This window comes from Armigeres subalbatus, chromosome 3 (genome assembly GCF_024139115.2).
Source record: "Armigeres subalbatus isolate Guangzhou_Male chromosome 3, GZ_Asu_2, whole genome shotgun sequence".
Lineage (NCBI taxonomy): Eukaryota > Metazoa > Arthropoda > Insecta > Diptera > Culicidae > Armigeres > Armigeres subalbatus.
The window spans coordinates 122,675,769-122,699,763 of NC_085141.1; the positions used below are offsets into that span (position 1 = coordinate 122,675,769).

At 37.6% G+C, this 23,995-nt stretch overlaps 1 protein-coding gene across 1 annotated transcript in view; it reads left to right on the forward strand.

The window, feature by feature from the left end:
- LOC134225830 (phospholipase A2 inhibitor) overlaps positions 1-22,903 on the forward strand; it is a 78,753-nt gene extending 55,850 nt beyond the window's left edge. The window contains exon 2 of the mRNA XM_062706203.1: positions 21,249-22,903. Within this exon, the coding sequence (XP_062562187.1) occupies positions 21,262-22,434 (1,173 nt within the window). The 5' untranslated portion in view covers positions 21,249-21,261 and the 3' untranslated portion in view covers positions 22,435-22,903. The remainder of the gene's footprint in view (positions 1-21,248) is intronic.
- Positions 22,904-23,995: the final 1,092 nt, after the last annotated feature.

Here is a 23,995-nt window from a genome sequence, read left to right on the forward strand (position 1 = left end):
TTGCATTTGTCACTCGTAATCGAACTTTTCGAAACTGGGCAGAAGAGCAACTTTTACTGCTACAACTAATGATACACCTTTCGGTCCTGGTGGAATGGACCTGTGTTCTGCAATCTCATTGAAACATTAATGTGGAAAGCAAACATTTAAGGTTCCTCCGAAGTTCATACTAATGACAAGTCTATTTTTGCTGATGAGCAATTTGGTTTTCGCCATGGGCATTCAACCACCCATCAGTTATTAAGAGTAACGAATTTAATTCGGCTCAACAAATCTGAAGGATATTCGACTGGAGTTGCTCTTCTTGATATAGAGAAAGCATTTGACAGTGTTTGGCATGAAGGTTTGTTTGTAAAATTGATGAATTTTAATTTTCCTCTGAACATTTTAAACTGATCCAAAATTATTTATCAGATCGCTCACTACAGGTAAACTATCAGAATTCTAAATCTGATAGATTACCTGTAAGGGCTGGTGTCCCTAAAGGCAGCATACTGGGGCCCATTTTGTATAACATTTTTTACTTCTGACTTACCTGATTTACCATCAGGGTGTCAAACATCTTTGTTTGCAGATGACACAGGTCTCTCAGCCAAAGGGCGAAGCCTTCGTGTCATTTGTAGTAGATTGCAAAAAAGTTTGGATATTTTCTCCACTTACTTGCAAAAATGGAAAATTTCCCCGAATGCTTCCAAAACTCAGCTTATAATTTTCCCACATAAGCCGAGAGCTTCTTATTTGAAGCCTTCTAGCAGACATACTGTCACTATGAATGGGGTTCCAATTAATTGGTCTAGCTAAATATTTAGGACTTCTGCTAGATCAAAAATTAACTTTTAAAAATCACATTGAAGGCTTTCAAGCCAAATGTAACAAATATATTAAGTGTCTATATCCACTTATAAACAGAAAATCAAAACTTTGTCTTAAGAACAAACTTTTGATTTACAAACAAATTTTTAGACCTGCCATGTTGTATGCTGTGCCAATATGGACTAGTTGCTGCAATACCAGAAAGAAGGCACTTCAGAGGATTCAAAATAAAATTCTGAAAATGATTCTGAAGTTGCCTCCGTGGTATAGTACCAATGAACTTCATAGAATTTCTAATATTGAGACATTGCAACAAATGTCCAACAAAATAATTTCCAATTTTAGACAAAAATCGTTGCAATCTTCTATTGCAACGATTAACTCCTTGTACCCTTAGTATTAATTAGGTTAAGTTTAGTTTAAGTTGAAAACATTGTAATTCCTACATGGTTCAATTCAACCAGAGGAAAAATTCTAACTGCCAAAGGCAATTGAAATGTATTAATAATAACTAAAACTGTAACATAGCAAATAAGGATGATAGTGTTAAGAAAACACGGAACACCTAGTCTAAGAGATGAATGCATGTATTAGATAATTAGCAAATAAAATTAGTTAAAAAAAAAATAGAAAGGTTCCTCCGAACACACGTGATGCGACAGTCGCGACGCGATTCTATCGCTTGGTATGGAAGCGTAAACAGAACATGGCCTGTAGCGAACCAACGATAGAATCACATCGCGAGTGTTCAATCGCGTGTGTTTGTGGGAACCTAAATATGGAATTGTTGCCTGTTCTCCGATAATCGACTCATATTGTTTTCGTTCAAGTAACCAAAATTCGTAAACAGAATTTCAAATTTTCTTTATGTGCCTCCGATCGAAGAGTGAAAAATCTTATTTGTTTTGTTTCTGCCATTTAGATTTGAGCACGTCGTCGTATTGGATGTCGTTATTCTTCATTTGAAACATTTCAAAACCACATAGCAATGCATCAGCTTGGACATTGGTTTTTCTTTATCGTGTAAAAATAGTGCGATTTCGTTTCGAAGTAAATAAAACCTTTTAAGCATGGGACCACGGCTTAGTCAACGAAAAGCAGTAACACAGCCAATCTTCGTATTCTGCCTCCATTTCCGTCAATATTATTTAAAATTGGTAGTTATAAAGTTTATTGGCTTAATGTCGACCGTCAGTATTTCGAGAGCGTTGATCGTTTTCGTACATAGATTTTCTAAGTTTTTTTAAACTTCATTATAGTGATATTTAATTTAATATGAAGTTCATCACAAAAGATTTTCTTAATGAATATTGCATTGAACGGGATTTGAGGTAATTATATAATAAGTGAGTCTTGAAAAAGCAAAGCAAAAGTTTTTGGTCACATTGATAAATAAAATAGAATTTAAATAAAATAAAATGATAAAGAATTTGAAATTCTATCGTAGTAGGCATTTGAAATGCCAGCATACTAAGAAGCTAATGAAAAGAAATTTGAAATTGAATCTCAATAGGCTGACAGGGAATTCTAGATTGTTATAGTACGTTCAGATTATGAGCTATATCACTTGATATAGCGAATCTTGACATGAGATGCCATATGCATTATTTCCAGTGAAAACTAGATGTACAAACACTGATGTCAAGATGCTCTATATCAAGTGATATAGCTCATAATCTGAACGTAGTCTTAGAAGAGGACAAAGAAAGTAAGTGAAGATCAGTCAGTGTTCGTTTCTTGAGGCGTGAATACTCCATTTGTTTGCAGGTGTCCAACGTTTATTTTCAACAAAAAAGGCAAGTTGGAGAACGGATTTGCTTGGCTACGACAATGACGTGGTCGTTGCTCCCACGAATGGTAAGATAAGTTAGCAGGAGATTGAAAAGGAAAGAAATCAGGCAAAAAATAATGGTAAGCCTAGGACGCAATATGGCAAAAAATAATGATAAGCCATGAAGTCTGAAAGGCAAAAAATAAATTAAAGTAAGCCTCAGCTGGAAATTAAAATGGCAAAAAATAATGGTGAGCCATATGTGGAGCAAAAAAAATGGTAAGCCTCAAACTGGCAACAAAAATGGCAAAAAATTATGGTAAGCCATGCCAGGCAAAAGAAAATGGTAAGAGAAAGAAAACGTTATGGCAAAATGGTAAGCCATGTAGATAAGCTTATAGATGAATCGGTTAAAGAAGTGTATGCCAATTTAGTTGGTAGTCAAAGGAATAAAGACGAGCGATCGCGGGTAAAACAAACAAAAATCACGGAGACGAGCCAGCCTCGGGCTGAAAGTCTCCCTAATAAAGACATAAAAAAAACAAAAATCAGGCGATTTGCAAAATTAGCGTCTTCTACAAAGTTGTCTAGAATAATAAAATCATCGAGAGGATGTTCAACATAATTTGGAATTCATTCTAATGGCAGTTAGGTTGAATAGTTCGGAATCTGTGGGGCTTGGAAAGCTAGTGCCTTCTACAAAATTGCCCAGGGAGACAAAATCATAAAAGAGAAATATTAGTTTGGTTTGTAATGCCAACTTGGTGCCGATGGTGTGCTAGTGAATGGAGTTAGAAAACAACGAAAAATCGTCCAAATGAAAATCCCTTTATATGAGAAGTGAAAATGCCTAAAAAATAATGGTAAGCCATGAAGCAAATTTTATGGAAAAAGCTTCATTGAGAAATGCAAACAAAAATTAAACATTGCGGATTTAATATTGAAGTTTATCCGCCATCTGGAATTTGAAAGATGAAATCTAACTGGACGTATAAAGAGTCAAAGGCTATTGATCTAAAGATCGTGAGCTCGACCCCCAGAGATGTGAGATTCGGCGAGTAGACGTTTCCTATAATGTCGTTTAGATCAGAAGTTTCCAAACTTTTTGGATAACCGACCCACCTGACAGAATCCTATATTTTTGCAACTTACCAGGTACCAAATGCATTCATTCAATTGGATAAAAATGGGTATGCGTTAGATTGAACAAATCATGAAAAACTACTTCATACCCTTTCATTGAATTTGGATATTTGGATTGGATTTGTATTGGATTTGGATTGGATTTGTATTGGATTTGGATTGGATTTAAATTGGATTTGGATTGGATTTGGATTGAATTTGGATTAGACTTGGATTAGATTTGGATTGGATTTAGATTGGATTTGGATTGGATTTGGATTTGGATTGGATTTGTATTGGACTTGGATTGAATTGGATTTAGATTGGATTTGGATTGGATTTGGATTAGATTTGTATTGGATTTGGATTGGTTGGATTGGATTCGACAATTAATTCATAAATAATTTATTTTATCCCGATAATATACTTAACAGTAAGCTTTTACGCCAATGAGATAAAAAGTAGGCTTTGAAATTTAAAAAACATATTTGAAAACCAAATCGCCACCCACCAAACGCGAAGTTTCTGGCGCCATTTGTTTTCGCGTAGAACGTAGAACATAATTACATCGAAAGTAACTGTTTTCTAATTGCAATTTCCGATTTTCAACAAGACAGTGGAATACAAATCGAAGGGATCGCTTCTCAAGGTGTGTATTGAACTATTTACAGTGGTAGTTTAGTCAATCAGTATGTTTAAATTTAAACATTTAGTTATAAAACAGCTGATTCTTTGATTCAAAATCCGTAAACGATGCACGGATTTCGATTCAGAAGGTGTTGATTTAGTAGTTTTCGTAGTTTTCAATGTGTCAATTTCTCAGTGATTTAAAAATGATCATTAACTTCCCTTATGAAGACAACAACCTGCACCATGTTTTAACATCAGTATTAACAGACCGCGTTGTGCTTTCGTGCTGTACGGTTCTATTTTCTTATTGCTGAAAGAAGTTATTCTAGTAGTATACACGAAGCAATTTTAATTTCAACAGTGCTTCTCAGCGCTATTTGTACCTACTGATCCCGTTACGATCTTTGCTTGGACCCGTGCCTTCGTTTTACGTTGGACCCGTTTGCGGAAGTAAACATTCCGGACCCTTCTGGAAAAAAAACCTCTTAGAAGGTCACGTCTCCACGTTCAGCAATGAGCATTAATACAAACAAGAGGAATGGGGAGTCTCTGAATTCTCCACTTCCTTCTAAGAAACAAGACCGGACCGTCCTGCTAAAGCGCAGAAAAAATAGAAGGAAGCTGGAGACTTCAGATATTCCTTCTAAACTCTAACCTTGGAAATAGTTCTTCTCCTATCAAAACTGAGCAATCAGCTCGAATTGATTCATGACGAAATTGAGCAAATCGAATCTACCTCTAGCCCAGGTGATTCGATTCATGCGAAGAAGCAAACAAAGGATTCCGCCGATTGTGGTATCTGTTGCCGAGTTTTCTGGCTTTCGGAATGAGATTTGGATTAACCTTAACTCCCAGTGCGCTTTGGTCCTCTCGAGGGTCTTCTACGGTCCTCCAGGTCTCGTGTCCGTCGAGAACTACCGGTCTAATTCGTTCGGAGCGTTTTGAGAAGTCAAAAGTACGTACGATTTCCTGCCATGATGCGTCTCCGGATTTCTCTGCTGGTATCGTTATCGGAGGTCAACAGTGAGACCAAGTAACGAGTTCTTTAACCACCTCGATTTCGTCACCACCGATAAAAACTGGAGGTGGGTGGCTTACATTGTCCTCTCTTGAGCCTCTTCCTATCATGTACTTCATCTTCAACGTGTTAATGACTAGTCCAGAAGTTAAATATGTGAAAGCGTGACGACGACCCGGAATTGAGGGCTAGCGAAGTTGGATTTTTCTCACAATCCGTACGTTAAATCTAACTTCGGAAGTGGTGCGCTGTTTTCATATCGCGAAGCGCTATTCAGCGCACCACTTCCAAAGTTAGGTTTAACGTACAGATTGTGAGAAAAATCCAACTTCGCTAGCCCCCAATTCTGAGTTTCAACTGGATTTAGTATACAATAACCTAATGAACAAACTAAAAGAAAACGAACTACGTACTGGACGACGTCACGAGAGAGAACATAGGGAGATTACGTAAGACGTAAGAATAATTGATTCGAAATAAGTTAACCGCCGATGAAAACGAATGCAAGGCGGAATAGTAAGTGTAAATTGTTTTTTGTACTATATAATTATGTAAATTTGTTTGTAATGTATTTTTCTCTTTTTATTTTTGACTATATTATTGTATTAACGAACTCTGAGCAACTGAGCAACTCTACGGCGAACCCAATATCCAGAAGGTAGCTAAAGCCGGAAGGGTACGATGGGCAGGGCATGTTGCAAGAATGCCGGACAGCAACCCTGCAAAGATGGTGTTCGCTTCCGATCCGGCAGGTACGAGACGGCGTGGAGCGCAGCGAGCGAGATGGGCAGACCAGGTGCAAAACGACTTGGCGAGCGTTGGGCGTAACCGAGGATGGAGAGATGCGGCCTCGAACCGTGTATTGTGGCGTAAAATTGTTGATTCAGTGTTATCTGTTTAGATGTTAACTAAATAAATGAATGAATGAATGAATATTATTGTATTAACAGTTTCTGAGGATGACCGAAAAAACAAAGTAGGTTGAAACGTAAAAAAAATTAAAATTACGTTTTTATGTCACCGAGAAAAACCAATTCAAGTTCGAAAGATGTGAAAGATTATATTTCTCTGAACGTTATCACTTTTTATCTGTGGTAATTCATCAGCACAGTGCATCCTAAACTTTACGGAGATCAAAACCAGCTTAAGAAGCTCAAGGGTGGATAAATGCCATTGTATATTCACAACGCTCTCCATTACCTCGAACTAGAGAAAGCGCATTGAATGCATTTTTGATGCACATCCGCGGCTTGGTCCTTTATATAGCTACATACATATAACTATTAGTGCGAAGTCAGAATTAATTCAGTTAAACTGGTATACATAAATGATGAAGTTTACATAAGTTCCTTTTGTGGCACAAAGCAACTACAATACTGCAACCAAGGGGAGTTTATGCTTGAAGCCCCAAACCCTCTAGGCTCTACGGTTATTGTGTAAAAACTGTTACGACTACACTGTGCGCTCATCTTCCACTTATTCTATGGATAAAACTGGGAGCTAAATGGAAAGCCACCGGACAAGAGGAATTTTTCCCATTCACCATCAACTTTGGTTGGCTTCGGGTATTTTCGCATCCTTCGTTAAAGGAACAATTTTCACGTTAACGCTTCGTGAAGAAAACTGCAACATTAAACATTAATCCGACAAATGGCTATTCTATTTTGCCTGGGGGTCTGTCTTATCATCGGACCGCTAGGAACGAAAGGACGATCTGTGAAAAAATGTAATGCTGGTAAAAACAGCTATTGCCTTCGCGTGTGGAATCATTTGTGAATGACCCCTTGTTTGTACTTAATGAAGCCAGTCCTTCGCAGTCGAGAGGAATTTTCTTCAATCCGTCGAGATAGCAAAGCACCACCTGCGGTCCGTCCGGACATAAAACTTTCAATCTCCAATCACGACTTCCGCCCAGCGCTCGTTGCATTGTTGTTCCAGGTTGTTTGTCTTGGGTAGTTTAACTTGTGTGAACATTGTTTTGATTCAATTTGCTACGGTACGGTCGGTAGGGATTTAAGAGGATGTGGCGTAGTAGGTTAGGTCGTGTTGGTATGTATTATGTTATGCATGCTAGATATGTGCGGTTAAATTAAATATTAATGAAGGATATAGTCACGTTTGGCTTTCGGATGAAGATCGTAAATAACACATTTTCTTATCAATATTTGATTTAAAACTAAAGCACTCATTATAGGGTAAAGTACCAGAGTTTTGTATGTACATTATTCATTATTAGTTGCATGTATTTGGAATACCCCATTATAATCATTGACATACTCATTGTGGTTTACAGTTCAATACATGTGCATGAAATATTAGGTATAATAAGGTAAAGGATGTATTTTGGACCACCCTTACGGGGGCTCTTATTTTGGACCACCAAGAGGAATTTGCATTCAGTGGTCCAAAATATGAGCCGTCCAACTTACCCTACAGCTTTTCTCAAAATTTCAAGTAAGTCGGTTGAAGAACAAGATGATCTTGAAGAATACTTTATTTGAAATTGCTGCTTTTGTTGCATATTTTGAAAAACCAAAAAATAATGTACATATTTTTAGATAATTTTCACTTAATGAGTTAACACGTATGCAGAGATCCCACCAGTTAAAAAAAGAATTTAGATTAGGTGAAGCTTTTTTTTTTTAATTATTTATTTATAACGCTCATTTGTTTCATCAAAAACTTCACGGAGCCGCAAATCTTCAGGAATATTACAATCTGATATTCAATTGAAAATCAAAAGTGCAATTTACGTCAAATTTTCTTCTTAGGACGGGAACTCGAACTACAGTCAGAAGATGCAAACTGGGCGTTGGTTCGCCTGTGGGCTCCACATCGCTTGAAGGTCGGCATCTGTCACATGTTCATATCCGCTTTCGTTCTCAAGATCATCTCTTCCGATCAGGTCCATGTATTCCGTAGCTGTTTCATCCATTAGCTTAGCTTTGACTGACTACACATATGTATGCAAAATGATATGTATGGTTACTACTCCGTGATTGACCTAGGGACATTCCGATACTTCCGATATATCGGAATATCGATATTTTTGTTTCGATATCCGATATTTTTGTATCGATATTTTGATTTCAATATATCGGTCGTATCGATATTTTTGCTTTCGAGATTGATATATTGAATCAGAACAAAGTAACACAAAAATAATAATTGCATTGTTTTTTTGTGGAAGAAAATACCGTGGGGCATCGAAATCCGTAAACTTAAACACCTTGGTATATGAAAGAGTCATTAGAAAATAAGAATCGAATGTAAATAAAACGTTTGCCATTGACACAAGAGCATGAAGGCTTCTACTTTTGAATTGTTCCACATTTACTCAGGGGTTGTGTACAAGACACGTTCGCTCGACGAAAACTACGTAAAACAGTTTTGTGCATTGAGGAATGCAGTGATCATCATGTATGAATATTTTAAGATAATTCATTCGATTACTTATGTCACTGGTTTAGAACAAAATTTACGTAACTTAAAATATGAAAATTGTTGAATACCGTCGTCGGGGGTGACAATGGGTCTGAAGGTGACAATGGGTCAGCACCCTCACCGACAGTCTGGAGATCGGATAACAAAATCGTTCAAAAAGGTCTCTTATAATTAAGTTTTCTTGTCCTCATATACATTAAATCTATTCTAAAAGCAATCTATGTAGTTGAAACAGTGACCCCTTTCTCACCCCCAATTGACCAATTGTCTCCCCCGACGACGGTACGATAACTTAAAATTTTCAGCTTGAGCTTGAGCTTGATTGACTGCCCGTAGTTGCTACTCCATTATGACAAGATCAGCTCTTCTTACTGTTACTTTATTACACTATAACTCCCATTGTCCGAAAGTGTGCATTCACACTTCCTGAATCAAGATTGAATTATTTGATTTTGGCGCGAATTTTACAATAAAAATATAATTAATAATTTGCAGTTTATCATACAATAGCTTATCATTTTCATTAGTTACCCTTGAATCGAACATGTTTGTTCATTTACATTTCTATTATCGCATAATCACATTGCATTGCCCTTGCTTACAATCGATCATCCTATGCTTGCACAAACATGCGCGTGCATGAATATCACTTTTTATGCACTAGGTACTATACATACGTTACACACTACGCATTTCTTTCGACTCCGGCTCTACTTTAACTTTTTGTGTCAATCTGGTGCGAAACACCGCACAAAAAGGAAAGCCCAAAAGCCAACTGCGCTGGACGACGGCCGTAATGCTACGTACACACCAGTCAAGCAGTTTGACGAACATTGACTCGGCCCCCAAGAAATCGTTTCGGTTGCTGCTTTGCTTGAACGTGTGTGAAGTTGTTCGAACAACCATTTGACAGTTGGCGGCTCGGTTGGAAAAAAATAAAACGGTTTGATTTTGGTTTGAGTTGTCGGGGGTGGAGTCAAGGTTCGCCGAACATGTTGAGCATTTGTAGTGAAGTTGCACAAACCCCCATATATTTTTTGATGGTTGATGCTCAAGTTGGCGCTTTGGTCGTTCGTGTGTGATATTGTTGGTCGAATAAATTGATTGTTCGTGCCGCTGTTGGTAAAACTTTATGGTTGTTTGAATAAACGAGAGGTGGAGTCAATGTTGGTCGAACTGCTTGACCGTGTGTACGTTCCATAATGAAACTCACGTTGCGGACGGGAATAGGAGGTGCTACCAAAATGGTCCGATACCCTAGTCTGATTGACTAAACTACCACTGTAAATAGCTCGATACGCACCTTGAGAAGCGATTCCTTCGATTTGTATTCCACTTATTTTATGTAATGATTCGCAATTAGCAATTAAAACACAGTTACTTTTGGTGCAATTGTGCTCTACCCGAAAACAAAATGGCGGCAAAAACTCCGGGTTTGGTGGGTGGCGATTTGTTTTTGATTTTTGTTGTTTTAATTTTGAAGCCTTCTTTCCATTGTATCCATTCCATCCAAGTATCTGAACAGGATAAGATAAATTATTTCTACATTATTTACCTTTAACCCCCTTTAATTGTTTGATATCTCATGAGGTGTACGGATTTCGGTGCTGTACGGATTTCGGTCCAGCACGGTACTTCCAGATCAAATAGATCTGAAATGCTGCATTTTCAATGGTTTAGATGATTTTTCTCGGTAGCGCGGATGGTATAAGGTGTGCGCCGCCATTACAAATAGTTTTGACAATACGACACTTTGCATTGAGGCGCCGTTGTGTAACATCTGTCATGCCGATGGTCCTTGGTTCCTTGGACGTGATCCTATGATAAATGAGATAAATTACTTTTAGAAATTAGGAAGAGGTTTGTGGAAATAGGAATTTAGTAGCATTGCATAATGGGAAAAAAATTGTCCATAACGCGAATAAATATAGACCAACATTTGAAAAGGGCGTAACAACCAAAATTTATTCCTTCTGATTCTTTGTCCACATATATAGCTTTATATGTAGACGAAGAATCAGAAGGAATCAATTTTGGTTGATACGCCCTTTTCAAATGTTGGTCTAGATTCATTTTCTCTATTCGTTGACGGCGGATTGCGCTGAAATTTTGACACAAATCTTAGAACTTTCTGGGGAATCGTTCAAAGATGGTTAAGTTCACTGCACTAAGCTGCAAAACTTTTTTTTACCCTAATGCCTCTGATTGGGTATGTAATTCGCCAAGCTCGGAGTTACAAATAATCGACAAAACATAACATATTTTACCTCAAATTTAGCCAAAAACTGTGTGGATTTTCTCGTGAAAATTCTGAACTTTCTTTGAAAATTTTATTTAAACTTTAAAAATCTTCCGTGGAAATTCTGTAGAGAGAGGAGAAATACAGAAAAAATGTCAGTGGAATTTCACTAAATTACTTGAAATTTCAGTTGATTTTTTTCGAGCGAACGGAAAATAGCCGAAAACGCCGCCGCTACCGGTTAAAACTACGACGAAAGCCACAGCCAAAGATTGTTGTACTGGCACAATCTGGAAAAAGATTGGAATAAGTAATAAAAAAAAGTAATTTCTGATAATTATTGTGAAGGGGTAATTCGGTATTACGATAAAAATGAATCACATACAGTGGTTGGTTTCCTACCCACCACTGCCGTGCCCAGGCGCTAACGTATATGTAAAAATAGCCAGCATGACTTAACTACCTGAAGTTTGTATGGAGAGACATCTAACGTAGATTTTCTCAACAGCAGGAACTTTTCACGAAAATCTATTTGGTACCAGTTATGTAGGAAGGTATCTGCTACTACGCCTACCAAATATTTTTTTGATTAGGATGATTATTTTTGTGATATTGAACTTTAGATGCCTTTCGCCACACTGATTTCCAAAAGTTAACTCCTAGTGTGCCGCTCAAAGTAGTCGATTTATTGAATAACTACAACAAACATATTCTAAATACTTTCATTTTGAAATATCATATGATTTTCCGATATATCGATACTTTCATTCCAATATATCGGTGATACCGATTCTTTGATTCGATTATCGTATCAAATCAAATATCGATATTTTGAAGTATCGGAACGTCCCTAGTTGACCAGAATTAGTGAAATTGCACAAAGAATCAACTGATTGATTGACTGGGCTTGTTCAAGCATTCTCAGTGTGCAAGTTTCAGTGACTCAAATGTTCAAATGATCAACAACGGCGCCGGTCACGTCCTTGTAGTCAATTAGGAAGAGGGAAAGAATATTAGTAGGTGGTTTTTGCTATTTGAAGACCATGTTTACCTCTGCGTCTCCACAAAAACCACAGGAAGGATTATAAGCTAGTCGGTAGGCATCGTTGGATTTGGATTCACTCTGATAAGCGATACGACCGTGCCATAATTTTCAATGTTGCCCCAGAAGTTTTGGTAGAAAATGTATACTCTTTTTTCAGATTCCCTAGCTCATTAGTAAGATCTTTTGCAAGTCTTGCGGCTTCTGGAGTATTGTTAATATTTTTACACGTTTGAGTCCAAGATCTTCTTTTGGAGTTTCTTGTAAGTGCACTTCTATACGGAGTCCAATTTGCGATTTTTTTGCTTTATTAAAAAGTTTACGAGAAGTCTTCCACAGTTTTTCCAATTTAGAGTTCCACTACGGAACGTCCCTGTTAGAGGACGACTGTTTGATAGGACAGTTACTGTTATTGAAAGCATTTAAAATCTTATCATTTATCTTTTGGGAAAAGCATTCCAGTTCTTGAACTAAATCAATCACTTTCTGTAAATGGGTCTGAACTTAAATATTGTTCAAATTGTTCCCAGTACGTTTTACTAGCGTTTCTAAATGAAGTTGATAATCAATTTCCCCAATAGGAAATACTAAAAGAATTTTCGGAAGATTTTCTTTAGGAAATTTCAAAGGAATATCCAGTTAAAATTTATGAACTCTCTACGTAATTTCCGGTTTCAAGAAATTTCTAATTGAATTTTCGGAGGAATGTCCGAAGAAATTGAAAAAAAATAAAGCACTCCTGGATGAAGCTCTGAAGGAATTTCGTAAGGAAAGGACTCCAATAATAATAATAGGAATATTGGAGGAATTCCTAAACCAATCTCCGCAGATATTCCCAAAGCCATTTCCAAAAAAAATCATAAAGAAATTTCCTAAGGAATTCTCCTACGGAAATATTTTCCTGCAGTAATTTCTATAGGTATTTCGGAAGAATTTTTCGTGGGAGTTCCGACCAAATTTTTCAAAGAAATTTACGATGGAATTTTTAACAGAATTTCCGAAGAAATTCTTAAAATAGGCAGAGGTTTCCAAACTTTTTGAATATGCGACCCACCTAGCAGAAACCCATGTTGCTTGCGACTCACCAGATACCAAATGCAGATTTTAAGAGATTGGATGAGTTTGCGTTAGATTGAACAAATCATAAAAACATTGCTCCATTTGGATTGGATTTGGATTTGGATTTGGATTGGTTGGATTGGTTGAATTGGATTTGAATTGGTTTAGGATTGGATTTGGATTGGTTGGATTGGATTTGGATTGGATTTGGATCGGTTTGGATTGCATTTGGATCGGTTTGGATTTGGATTGGTTTCGATTGGTTTGGATTGGATTTGGATTGGATTTGAATTGGTTTGAATTGGTTTGGATTGGTTTGGTTGGTTTGGATTGGTTTGGATTGGTTTGGATTGGTTTGGATTGGTTTGGATTGGATTTGGTTTGGTTTGGTTGGTTTGGATTGGTTTGGATTGGTTTGGATTGCGTTTGGATTGGTTTGGATTGGTTTGTATTGGTTTGGATTGGTTTGGATTGGTTTGGATTGGTTTGGATTGGTTTGGATTGGTTTGGATTGGTTTGGATTGGTTTGGATTGGTTTGGTTGGTTTGGATTGGTTTGGATTGGTTTGGATTGGTTTGGATTGGTTTGGATTGGTTTGGATTGGTTTGGTTGGTTTGGTTGCATTTGGATTGCGTTTGGATTGCATTTGGATTGGTTTGGATTGGTTTGGATTGGTTTGGATTGGTTTGGATTGGTTTGGATTGGTTTGGATTGGTTTGGATTGGTTTGGATTGGTTTGGATTGGTTTGGATTGGTTTGGTTGGTTTGGTTGGTTTGGATTGGGTTGGATTGGTTTGGATTGGTTGGTTTGGATTGGTTTGGTTGGTTTGGATTGGTTTGGATTGGTTTGGATTGGTTTGGATTGGTTTGGATTGGATTGGTTTGGATTGGTTTGGATTGGATCTGGATTGGTTTGGTTGGTTTGGATTGGTTTGGATTGGTTTGGATTGGTTTGGATTGGTTTGGATTGGTTTGGTTGGTTTGGATTGGTTTGGATTGGTTTGGATTGGTTTGGTTGGTTTGGATTGGTTTGGATTGGTTTGGATTGGTTTGGGATTGGTTTGGATTGGTTTGGATTGGTTTGGATTGGTTTGGTTTGGTTGGTTTGGATTGGTTTGGATTGGTTTGGTTGGTTTGGATTGGTTTGGATTGGTTTGGTTGGTTTGGATTGGTTTGGATTGGTTTGGATTGGTTTGGATTGGTTTGGATTGGTTTGGATTGGTTTGGATTGGTTTGGATTGGTTTGGATTGGTTGGGATTGGTTTGGGTTGGATCTGGATTGGATCTGGATTGGTTTGGATTGGTTTGGATTGGTTTGGATTGGTTTGGATTGGTTTGGATTGGTTTGGATGGGATTTGGATTGGTTTGGATTGGTTTGGATTGGTTTGGGATTGGTTTGGATTGGATTAGATTTGGTTTGGATGGGTTTGGTTGGTTTGAATTGGTTGGATTGGTTTGGATTGGTTTGGATTGGTTTGGTTTGGATTGGTTTGGATTGGTTTGGATTGGATTGGATTGGTTTGGTTTGGTTTGGTTTGGTTTGGATTGGTTTGGATTGGTTTGGATTGGTTTGGTTGGTTTGGTTGGTTTGGATTGGATGTGGTTGGTTTGGTTGGTTTGGATTGGATTTGGTTGGTTTGGATTGGTTTGGATTGGTTTGGTTGGTTTGGATTGGATTGGTTTGGATTGGTTTGGATTGGTTTGGATTGGTTTGGATTGGTTTGGATTGGTTTGGATTGGTTTGGATTGGTTTGGATTGGTTTGGATTGGTTTGGATTGGTTTGGATTGGTTTGGATTGTTTGGATTGGTTTGGTTGGTTTGGATTGGTTTGGATTGGTTTGGTTGGTTTGGATTGGTTTGGATTGGTTTGGTTGGTTTGGATTGGTTTGGATTGGTTTGGATTGGTTTGGATTGGTTTGGATTGGTTTGGTTGGTTTGGATTGGTTTGGATTGGTTTGGATCGGTTTGGATTGATTGGTTTGGATTGGTTTGGATTGGTTTGGATTGGTTTGGATTGGTTTGGATTGGTTTGGATTGGTTTGGATTGGTTTGGATTGGTTTGGATTGGTTTGGTTGGTTTGGATTGGTTTGGATTGGTTTGGTTGGTTTGGATTGGTTTGGATTGGTTTGGATTGGTTTGGATTGGTTTGGGATTGGTTTGGATTGGTTTGGATTGGTTTGGTTGGTTTGGATTGGTTTGGATTGGTTTGGTTGGTTTGGATTGGTTTGGATTGGTTTGGATTGGTTTGGATTGGTTTGGATTGGTTTGGATTGGTTTGGTTGGTTTGGATTGGTTTGGATTGGTTTGGATTGGTTTGGATTGGTTTGGATTGGTTTGGATTGGTTTGGATTGGTTTGGATTGGTTTGGTTGGTTTGGATTGGTTTGGATTGGTTTGGATTGGTTTGGTTGGTTTGGATTGGTTTGGATTGGTTTGGTTGGTTTGGATTGGTTTGGATTGGTTTGGTTGGTTTGGATTGGTTTGGATTGGTTGGATTGGTTTGGATTGGTTTGGATTGGTTTGGATTGGTTTGGATTGGTTTGGATTGGTTTGATTGGTTTGATTTGATTGGTTTGGATTGGTTTGGATTGGTTTGGATTGGTTTGGATTGGTTTGGATTGGTTTGGATTGGATGTGGATTGGTTTGGATTGGGTTGGTTGGGTTGGATTTGGTTTGGATTGGTTTGGATTGGTTTGGATTGGTTTGGTTTGGTTTGGTTTGGTTTGGATTGGTTTGGATTGGTTTGGATTGGTTTGGATTGGTTTGGATTGGTTTGGATTGGTTTGGATTGGTTTGGATTGGTTTGGATTGGTTTGGATTGCGTTGGGATTGGTTTGGATTGGTTTGGATTGGTTTGGATTGGTTTGGATTGGTTTGGATTGGTTTGGATTGGTTTGGATTGGTTTGGATTGGATGTGGATTGGTTTGGATTGGTTTGGTTTGGTTTGGATTGCGTTTGAATTGGTTTGGATTGGTTTGGATTGGTTTGGTTGGTTTGGATTGGTTTGGATTGGATTTGGATTGGATTTGGATTGAATTTGGGTTGGATCTGGATTGGATCTGGATTGGATCTGGATTGGGTCTGGATTGGATTTGGATTGGATTTGGATTCGATTTGGATTGGATTTGGTTTGGATATGGATTGGTTTGGATTGGTTTGGATTGGAGTTGGATTGGTTTGGATTGGTTTGGATTAGATTTGGATTGGTTTGGATTGGTTTGAATTTGGATTGGATTTGGATTGGATTTGGATTGGATTTGGATTGGATTTGGATTGGATTTGGATTGGATTTGGATTGGATTTGGATTGGATTTGGATTGGATTTGGATTGGATTTAGATTGGATTTGGATTGAATTTGGTTTGGATTTGGATTGGATTTAAAATTGGATTTGGATTTGATTTAGATTGGATATGGATTGGATTTGGATTGGATTTGGATTGGATTTGGATTGGATTTGGATTGGATTTGGATTGGATTTGGATTGGATTTGGATTGGATTTGGATTGGATTTGGATTGGATTTGGATTGGATTTGGATTGGATTCGATTTGGATTGAATTTGGATATGGATGGGATTTGTATTGGATTCAGATTGGATTTGGATTAGATTTTGAATGAATTTTGACTGGATTTGGTTTGTGATTAGGATTGGATTTTGATTTTATTTGGAATTGATTTTGATTAGGGTTAGTTTTGGATTGTATTGGCCTTCATTGTATTTGCCAGAATCTCGGATAACAACTTCGTAAAATTTATTGTTCTCCAATGAACCTTTCATAATTTAGATCCTAGAATTTCCAAAGGGATTTCTCGAGAAGCTACTGGCAGAGTTCTTAAAATTTATTCCGAAGAAATTCTTAAAGGAATTTCCAAAGGTAACCCCGAAACAACCTCCGTAGGTGTTGTAGGTACTGAAAAAATCCTAATAGAAGGATTTTCCAAAATTTTCTTATAATTCTTTATTTGAATTTTCGAATGAATGTTATGAGGAATATCCAAAGAAATTTCTGGATTTACCTTCAATATAATTTCCGGAGGATTTTCAGAAGAAACCCCAAAAGATTCCGATAGAATTCAAAGAAATTCTTGAGAAAATTTAAGAATGTCGGAAATTCCGTTAAGAATTTCCTTCACGAATTTGTTTAAGAAATTCCTTTGGAAATTCCCTTATGAAAATAATTCGGAAACACCTATGAAAAATCCTTCAGTAATTCTATCAGGAATACCTACGAAAATTGTTTTAGGAATACCTTCGGAAATTGTTTTAGGAGACAACCTTCCTAGGAAAATCCAAATCATTTCCGGAAATACCTTGCGAAAATTCTTCGAAAATTCCTTTAAAAATTTCCTCAGAAATGCTTCTAGATATTCCTTCGAGAATTCCTTTGCAGATTCTTTTATGAATTTCTTCCAAAATTCCTTTAGAAATCCATCCAGTAAACGCTTTAAAAATATTTTAATTCTATTGAAAATTTGATTGGATTTCCTACGGAAACTTGTTCAAACAATTCTTTAAGAATACCTATGGAAATTGTTTCAAGAAAACCTTCCAAAAATTTCTTAAGAAAACTCCTTTTAGGATTTTTTTTTATGAATTTCTTTGAAAATTGCTTTAGTAGTTCCTACCAAAATTGAATTAGGAACTCTTTCAATTTAAAAACGAGCAATGGGTAATGTTTTCAACATAACCGCGAGTAGACGTAAGACTTATATAAATGTAACGTATTTACATTTAACTTCTAACTTTTGGATCTTCTTCTTCTTCTTATTGGCATTACATCCCACACTGGGACAGAGCCGCCTCGCAGCTTAGTTTTCATTAAGCACTTCCACAGTTATTAACTGCGAGGTTTCTAAGCCAGGTTACCATTTTTGCATTCGTATATCATGAGGCTAACACGATGATACTTTTATGCCCAGGGAAGTCGAGACAATTTCCAATCCCAAAATTGCCTAGACCGGCACCGGGAATCGAACCCAGCCACCCTCAGCATGGTCTTGTTTGTAGCCGCGCGTCTTACCGCACGGCTAAGGAGGGCCCCTAACTTTTGGATCTATGGAGTTTGATTATAGGTGTTGATATTGGAAACGACAACTTCCATGCTGCGTAGAATTCTTAGCAATTTGTTTATTCAAAACTTTTGGAAAAAAAACTAATAATTAAAAACATAATTAGAATTGCTTTGTTTCTAACTATTAAGCCTTTATTCACTCAAGCAAGTGTTGGGCATTTATAGATTTCTTATTGATGATATTTACATCAGGTGATACATAGTATTTGAAGTTTAAAAATTCTTTTTATAAAATTTTCAAACTTGGGCGAAATGTGCTATTTTAGGGGAATTGTCCCGTTTTCCAAACAAAGAAATACAGTACCAATTTCGTTGCTTCTTTTTGCTAACATGCTTACTGCTGAAAAAATCACAACAATAAGAAACAATTAATTTCATATTATTCGGCAACTTGGCCGTACGAAAACCATTTTTTGTTAAATATCTTGGCTGTGCATATGCACAGCATATGTTTCGAAATGGACAAATTGATATGAAATTTGCGAAAAAGAATCCACGTGTCTTGGAGGGACTCGAACCCTCAACCTCCTACTCTCTAGATAGGCGTGATAACCCCTACACAACATATACAACAGTAAAGCACATGTGGAGATTGGGCAAATCAAGCATCCGAAAGATATTCAATTTGCAAAAAAGAGAGCTAACCGCGGTGGAGGTTGGTACTCGGATTCTGATGGCTTTTCCGCAAACGTGACCTTTAAGTGGTCTTGTTGTGTAGGGGTTATCACGCCTATCTAGAGAGTAGGAGGTTGAGGGTTCGAGTCCCTCCAAGACACGTGGATTCTTTTTCGCAAATTTCATATCAATTTGTCCATTTCGAAACATATGCTGTGCATATGCACAGCCAAGATATTTAACAAAAAAATAAGAAACAAGTCAAGGAGCAGTAACCCTACTAAAATAGAGGAGGTACTGCTAATACGTCAACGAAAAATTATTTAATGTTTTGATTCCAAACTCCGAGTCTACGTCAAGTTTAATAATACAATTTCTCAAAAAATTAAAAACAAAGAATAAGATAAAGTTTATTTAAATATTCTTCTGGAAATTATTTTTTGCGGACTTTTTTTAAAACATTTACATGTAATACAGCGAAATTTTCTAATCTAAAATGGATATTAACACTATTACTGATTGTGCATCTTTAATTGCTAATGTCTTCTGCAAATAAATGAAAGTAATGATTTTAATCAAATTTTTATTTTCATCAGTGTAGTTGATTTGTTTTGCTGGGGAATCAGAACCATGTTTTAATGTACGTGTCGTTTAGTACCAAGCACAACTTAACATATGGTCAGTCATATGACATGACTCGTACCCATCCCGGGATCATGTGGATTATAAAATCAATCACCTGGATGAGCAGACCAAATCTCTCCAATTTTATTTTTCTTCATCCACCACAGCTGACTCAGCCATCATCGGCCTCTAGCCGTGAACTCCTAGCGATGCGATGGGCGATTGCATCCATCGCAACCGACACCACTGCATCCGACCATTATCAAGCACAGAATGACAAAAAAATGCGCCCACTTCTTTCATGCATATTCGCAGACCCACTGGCAGTTCTACAGCTGGAGACTGCATGCTGTCACAAACGAACGAAATACAAAATGCGCGAGCAAAAAGCACGACAGTGCGCGCTGCTGTCACAAATTGTAATGAATCGCACACTGGAGGCACTACTTCTTTTATACACAAAGAAAATCTTCCGGTAGACTCGAAGGCCCGTGACATACCGCATTCTGATGTCCGTGTTAGGAATGCACGGGATTGGTTACATATGAAATTTTTCCTAGCTTTGACAAGAATTGAAATTTTCAGTAGCTTATCGTTAATAATCTTAAGTTTCAATGAAATAGGCAAAATGGTGGAGAGTGTCCGAGTCGATTGATATAAAAATCTTAAAAATCCATTGAAAGATAAAGGCGCTAGTAACGTTCAAAATCTTCCCTTCCAGCGTAACGCTCTCGATTTCCAAAAATCTAAATAACACCCAGTATAGTAAAGAAAGACGTAAGTCCTACGTCAAAAAATGATCAGCATTTATTCCAGTATTTTCTCAATCATATTTTTCTAGTACTTCTTTAAGAAATCCCTTCCGTAACTCTAGGAAGAAATTCTTAGAATTCTTTCGATATTCCTCTTAGGAATAAATTCATAATTTCACCCAGGAATTCTTGAGAAAATTAATTAAAAATTCCTCCGGAAGTTTTAGAAGAATTAGAAATTCCTTAATGTTTTCAAATATTCCTTTAGTTTTTTAGTAATTCTTTTGGATATCAGAAACTCATTCAGAAATTGTTTTAGGAATCATTCAGAAATTACTTCAAGAGTTCCGTCGAAAATTTCATCTGGAAATTCCATTGACATTTTTGTTAGAAACTCTTCCGAAAATTCCTTTAGGATTTACTGTTTAATTTTTAATAAATTTCAGGAAAAAATCTTCCAACAAAATTTCCGGAATAATTCCTGCAGCAATTTTAAATGGAATTTTGTACGATTTTACTTAAAGCAAGAGGAAAGCAAGCAGGAAAGCAAGAGGAAAGATGAATGTTGGAGTAAATGGTGTAATTTTCCAAATTATTCCTGGAGGGAATTCCTGGCATGGAAAGAATTTCTGAAGGATTTTCAAAAGAAATCATCGAATTTCAGAATGAAAACAAACAAATTTCCAAAGCAAAATCATAAAGATTTCGGAAAGATTTTGTAAAGAAATTTCTAAAGGAATTTCTAAAATTATCAAAATTCCTTAAGAAATTCCAAGATTTATCCAAAAATGCTTCCTGAAAAAAAACCGAGGAAATTCTAGAAAAATCAGTTTTTAGAGAACGTACCTATATAATTAGATTTCAGCGAAAATATTCGATTTGGTGGGCCACATGCCCCATCGTGCAGCAGCTTATCTCCGGCAGTGACATATTTCGTGGGAAATATTTGCGAGTGTGAAATATTGAGCAGATTTTTGAATTTTCTAATTACATATATCAAAAATGAATATCTAACGTTTTTTTTTTCTTTATTCTTTTTTAGGAGTTGAATAAAAATGAATCATCCTCTGGAAATCATGGTTACCTTGCTGGCCGTGCTTGCTAGCACCAGTGCAGGAGATTGCGGTGAAAAATTCCGCGGAAAATGCAGTTGCGGAATACAAACTTACAACTACCAAACAAAATACGTTGTCAATTGCACTAACGAAGGATTTCGAGATGCTGCTGTACTTGAGTACATTCCGTTACAGACAGAAGTGGTTATTTTCACTGGCAACTATATCCAAGAACTACCTTGGAACGTATTCGGTACGCTTAATGATCGACTAAACCTAACAATTGTGGACATGAGTAATAACCACATCCACGAAATTCGTGGCAAAACTTACCACCACGTCCCGAACGTGCGTCGCTTGATTCTGAACCACAACAACCTAAGCATTTCCAGGTACGACGATGAAGCATTCAACTATCACCACCCAAGAGTGTTCTCCAACTTTGTCAATCTGATGGAGCTGCACCTTACGAATGCTTTCGCTGACAACACATCAGCTGAGCTATCTGCCGATCTCCATGACATTTTCGTTAGTAGCAATCTAACTAAATTGGTCAAACTTCATCTCGAGCAAAACGAAATCGTCCAGTTTAACGACAAACGAGTGTTCTGCGATCTGCCAGCTTTGCTAGATCTACACCTCGGAGATAATTTACTAACGGAGATAAACTTCAATATCACCTGTTTGAAAAGCTTGCGCTTCCTAGATCTTGAGCGGAACAAATTTGAAACATTGCGACCACACGATATGAAAATGCTCGATTCGGTTCAAAACGAAAAAGATCGAACAACTCCTTTTATGGTCGATTTCACCTTCAACCCGTTCCAATGCGATTGCGTCATTGATCCACTTTACGACTGGTTGCGCAGCACTAATGTAACCGTTCGGAATAGGGAAAACCTTATGTGCTTCCGCAAAAGGCATCAGGAACCCATCCTGTCACTGAACATGAAGAGGTGCCAAACCTTGCGGTCAGAAAAACACGATCACACCGTAACTTTGGTATTCGTGCTGGTCTGTTTGAGTTGTATCCTGGTTGTACTGGTTGGTTCGCTGATCTACGTGAGCAAGGACAAGCTGAAAACGTTGGTGACTCCGGTGGTGGACCACGTATCGAAGAAGGTGCAGTACACAAGCATCAAGGACGAGGACGCACCGGAACAATACGTATGATGCAGCGCGTTGATCCAGCGTGGACCCAGTGCTCCGCGGGTGGAACATGTATAGACACCGTCAAGAGTGTGATCGCTAGCGGAACCACAGACAAGATCTAATCATATCGAATGTTTAGCCTAGCTTAAGAATCACGTTCAGTTGAAGCCAATGCTCTGTGTATATAAGTGAATGACATGGTCGAGAATACTTAAACTTGGAAAACTAATACAACTAATGCTTGAAGCAAAATACAATTTGAAAAGACATATGCTTAGTTCAAAATAACAACCTTATAGGTTTGCTAGTTAATAATGCAAGTTTTAACAAGTTTTCTATTTCGTTAAGTTTAGAATATAGGATAATGTGACTAGAAAAATATATACAAAAAACGTACTGATCTGAGCAATTGATGTCTTAAATATGTAGATAATTGTTTTAAGCATATGAATATGTTCAAAGTTAAATAAAATGGATTTAGATATGCCAATTGTCGGAGGTACAGAAATGATCAAAAAAGAAATATATGACTTTACCCATATGAGATACTCACTACATCTATGCACAACTGAGATTACCTGGCAGCTTATTATTTAATAATATCGTTTATCATATGGCTAGCAATGATGTCCTGGGATGTCGAGTAAATTATCCATCCGCAAATTTTGCTATTTAGACTAAACCATGGGCATGAGGTACCGTAAAACTATATTCGAATTCGGTATAAACAGTGCCTTTTGATTTTAGAATAGTTCAGTTTTGACTTAATTCTATTCTGGCTTCTTACCATTATTTTACACGGTTCAATTTATTACGCCGGATTTTGTACGCCGTGTTCAAAAGAGTAATCCCTCTGTAATTGGCACACTCTAGTCTGTGCCATTTCTTATAGATTGGGCATATGAGGCCATCCAACCAGCCGGCAGGCAGTTCTTCATCCTCCCATATTTTCTGGATAATGTGGTGGATTGATTGATGCAGCTGCTCACTTCCGTGTTTGAGAAGCTCGACCGGGATCTCGTCCATCCCAGCAGCTTTACTGTTTTTCAGCTCGTTTAACCTCACCTAGCGTTGGTGGTTCCACAGCTTGACCGTCGCCGACTATGCCCACCCTGTTGCTTAATACACCTTCATTTTCACCGATCAACAAATCTTCGAAGTGCTCCTTCCACCTGGCTGCCAACATAGTCTTGTCTGTCAGCAAATTCCCCTCTCGGTCATTGCACATGGCGGGCACTGGCGCAGTCTTATGTCACGTGCCATTGACAGTTGCGTAAAACCTCCGCATATCGTGTCTATCCATGTTCTCCTGCGCTTCAGCTATCACACTCTCTTCGTGTTGCCTTTGTTTTCTGTCGTGGATTCGTTTCTCTTTTACACTGTACCGCTCTTTGTTGGAACGGGTACGAGCCACTAGCATTCGACTCGTAGCAACATTTTTCTCGCCCGTCACCCGCTAGCACTTCTCATCAAACCAACCATTTCGTTGGCGTCACTGTGCAGTGCCTAACACTACCTGCGCCGTTGTGGTCACAGCTTCGTGGATATTTTCCCACAATCTGTTGATGTCGCCAGATCCGGT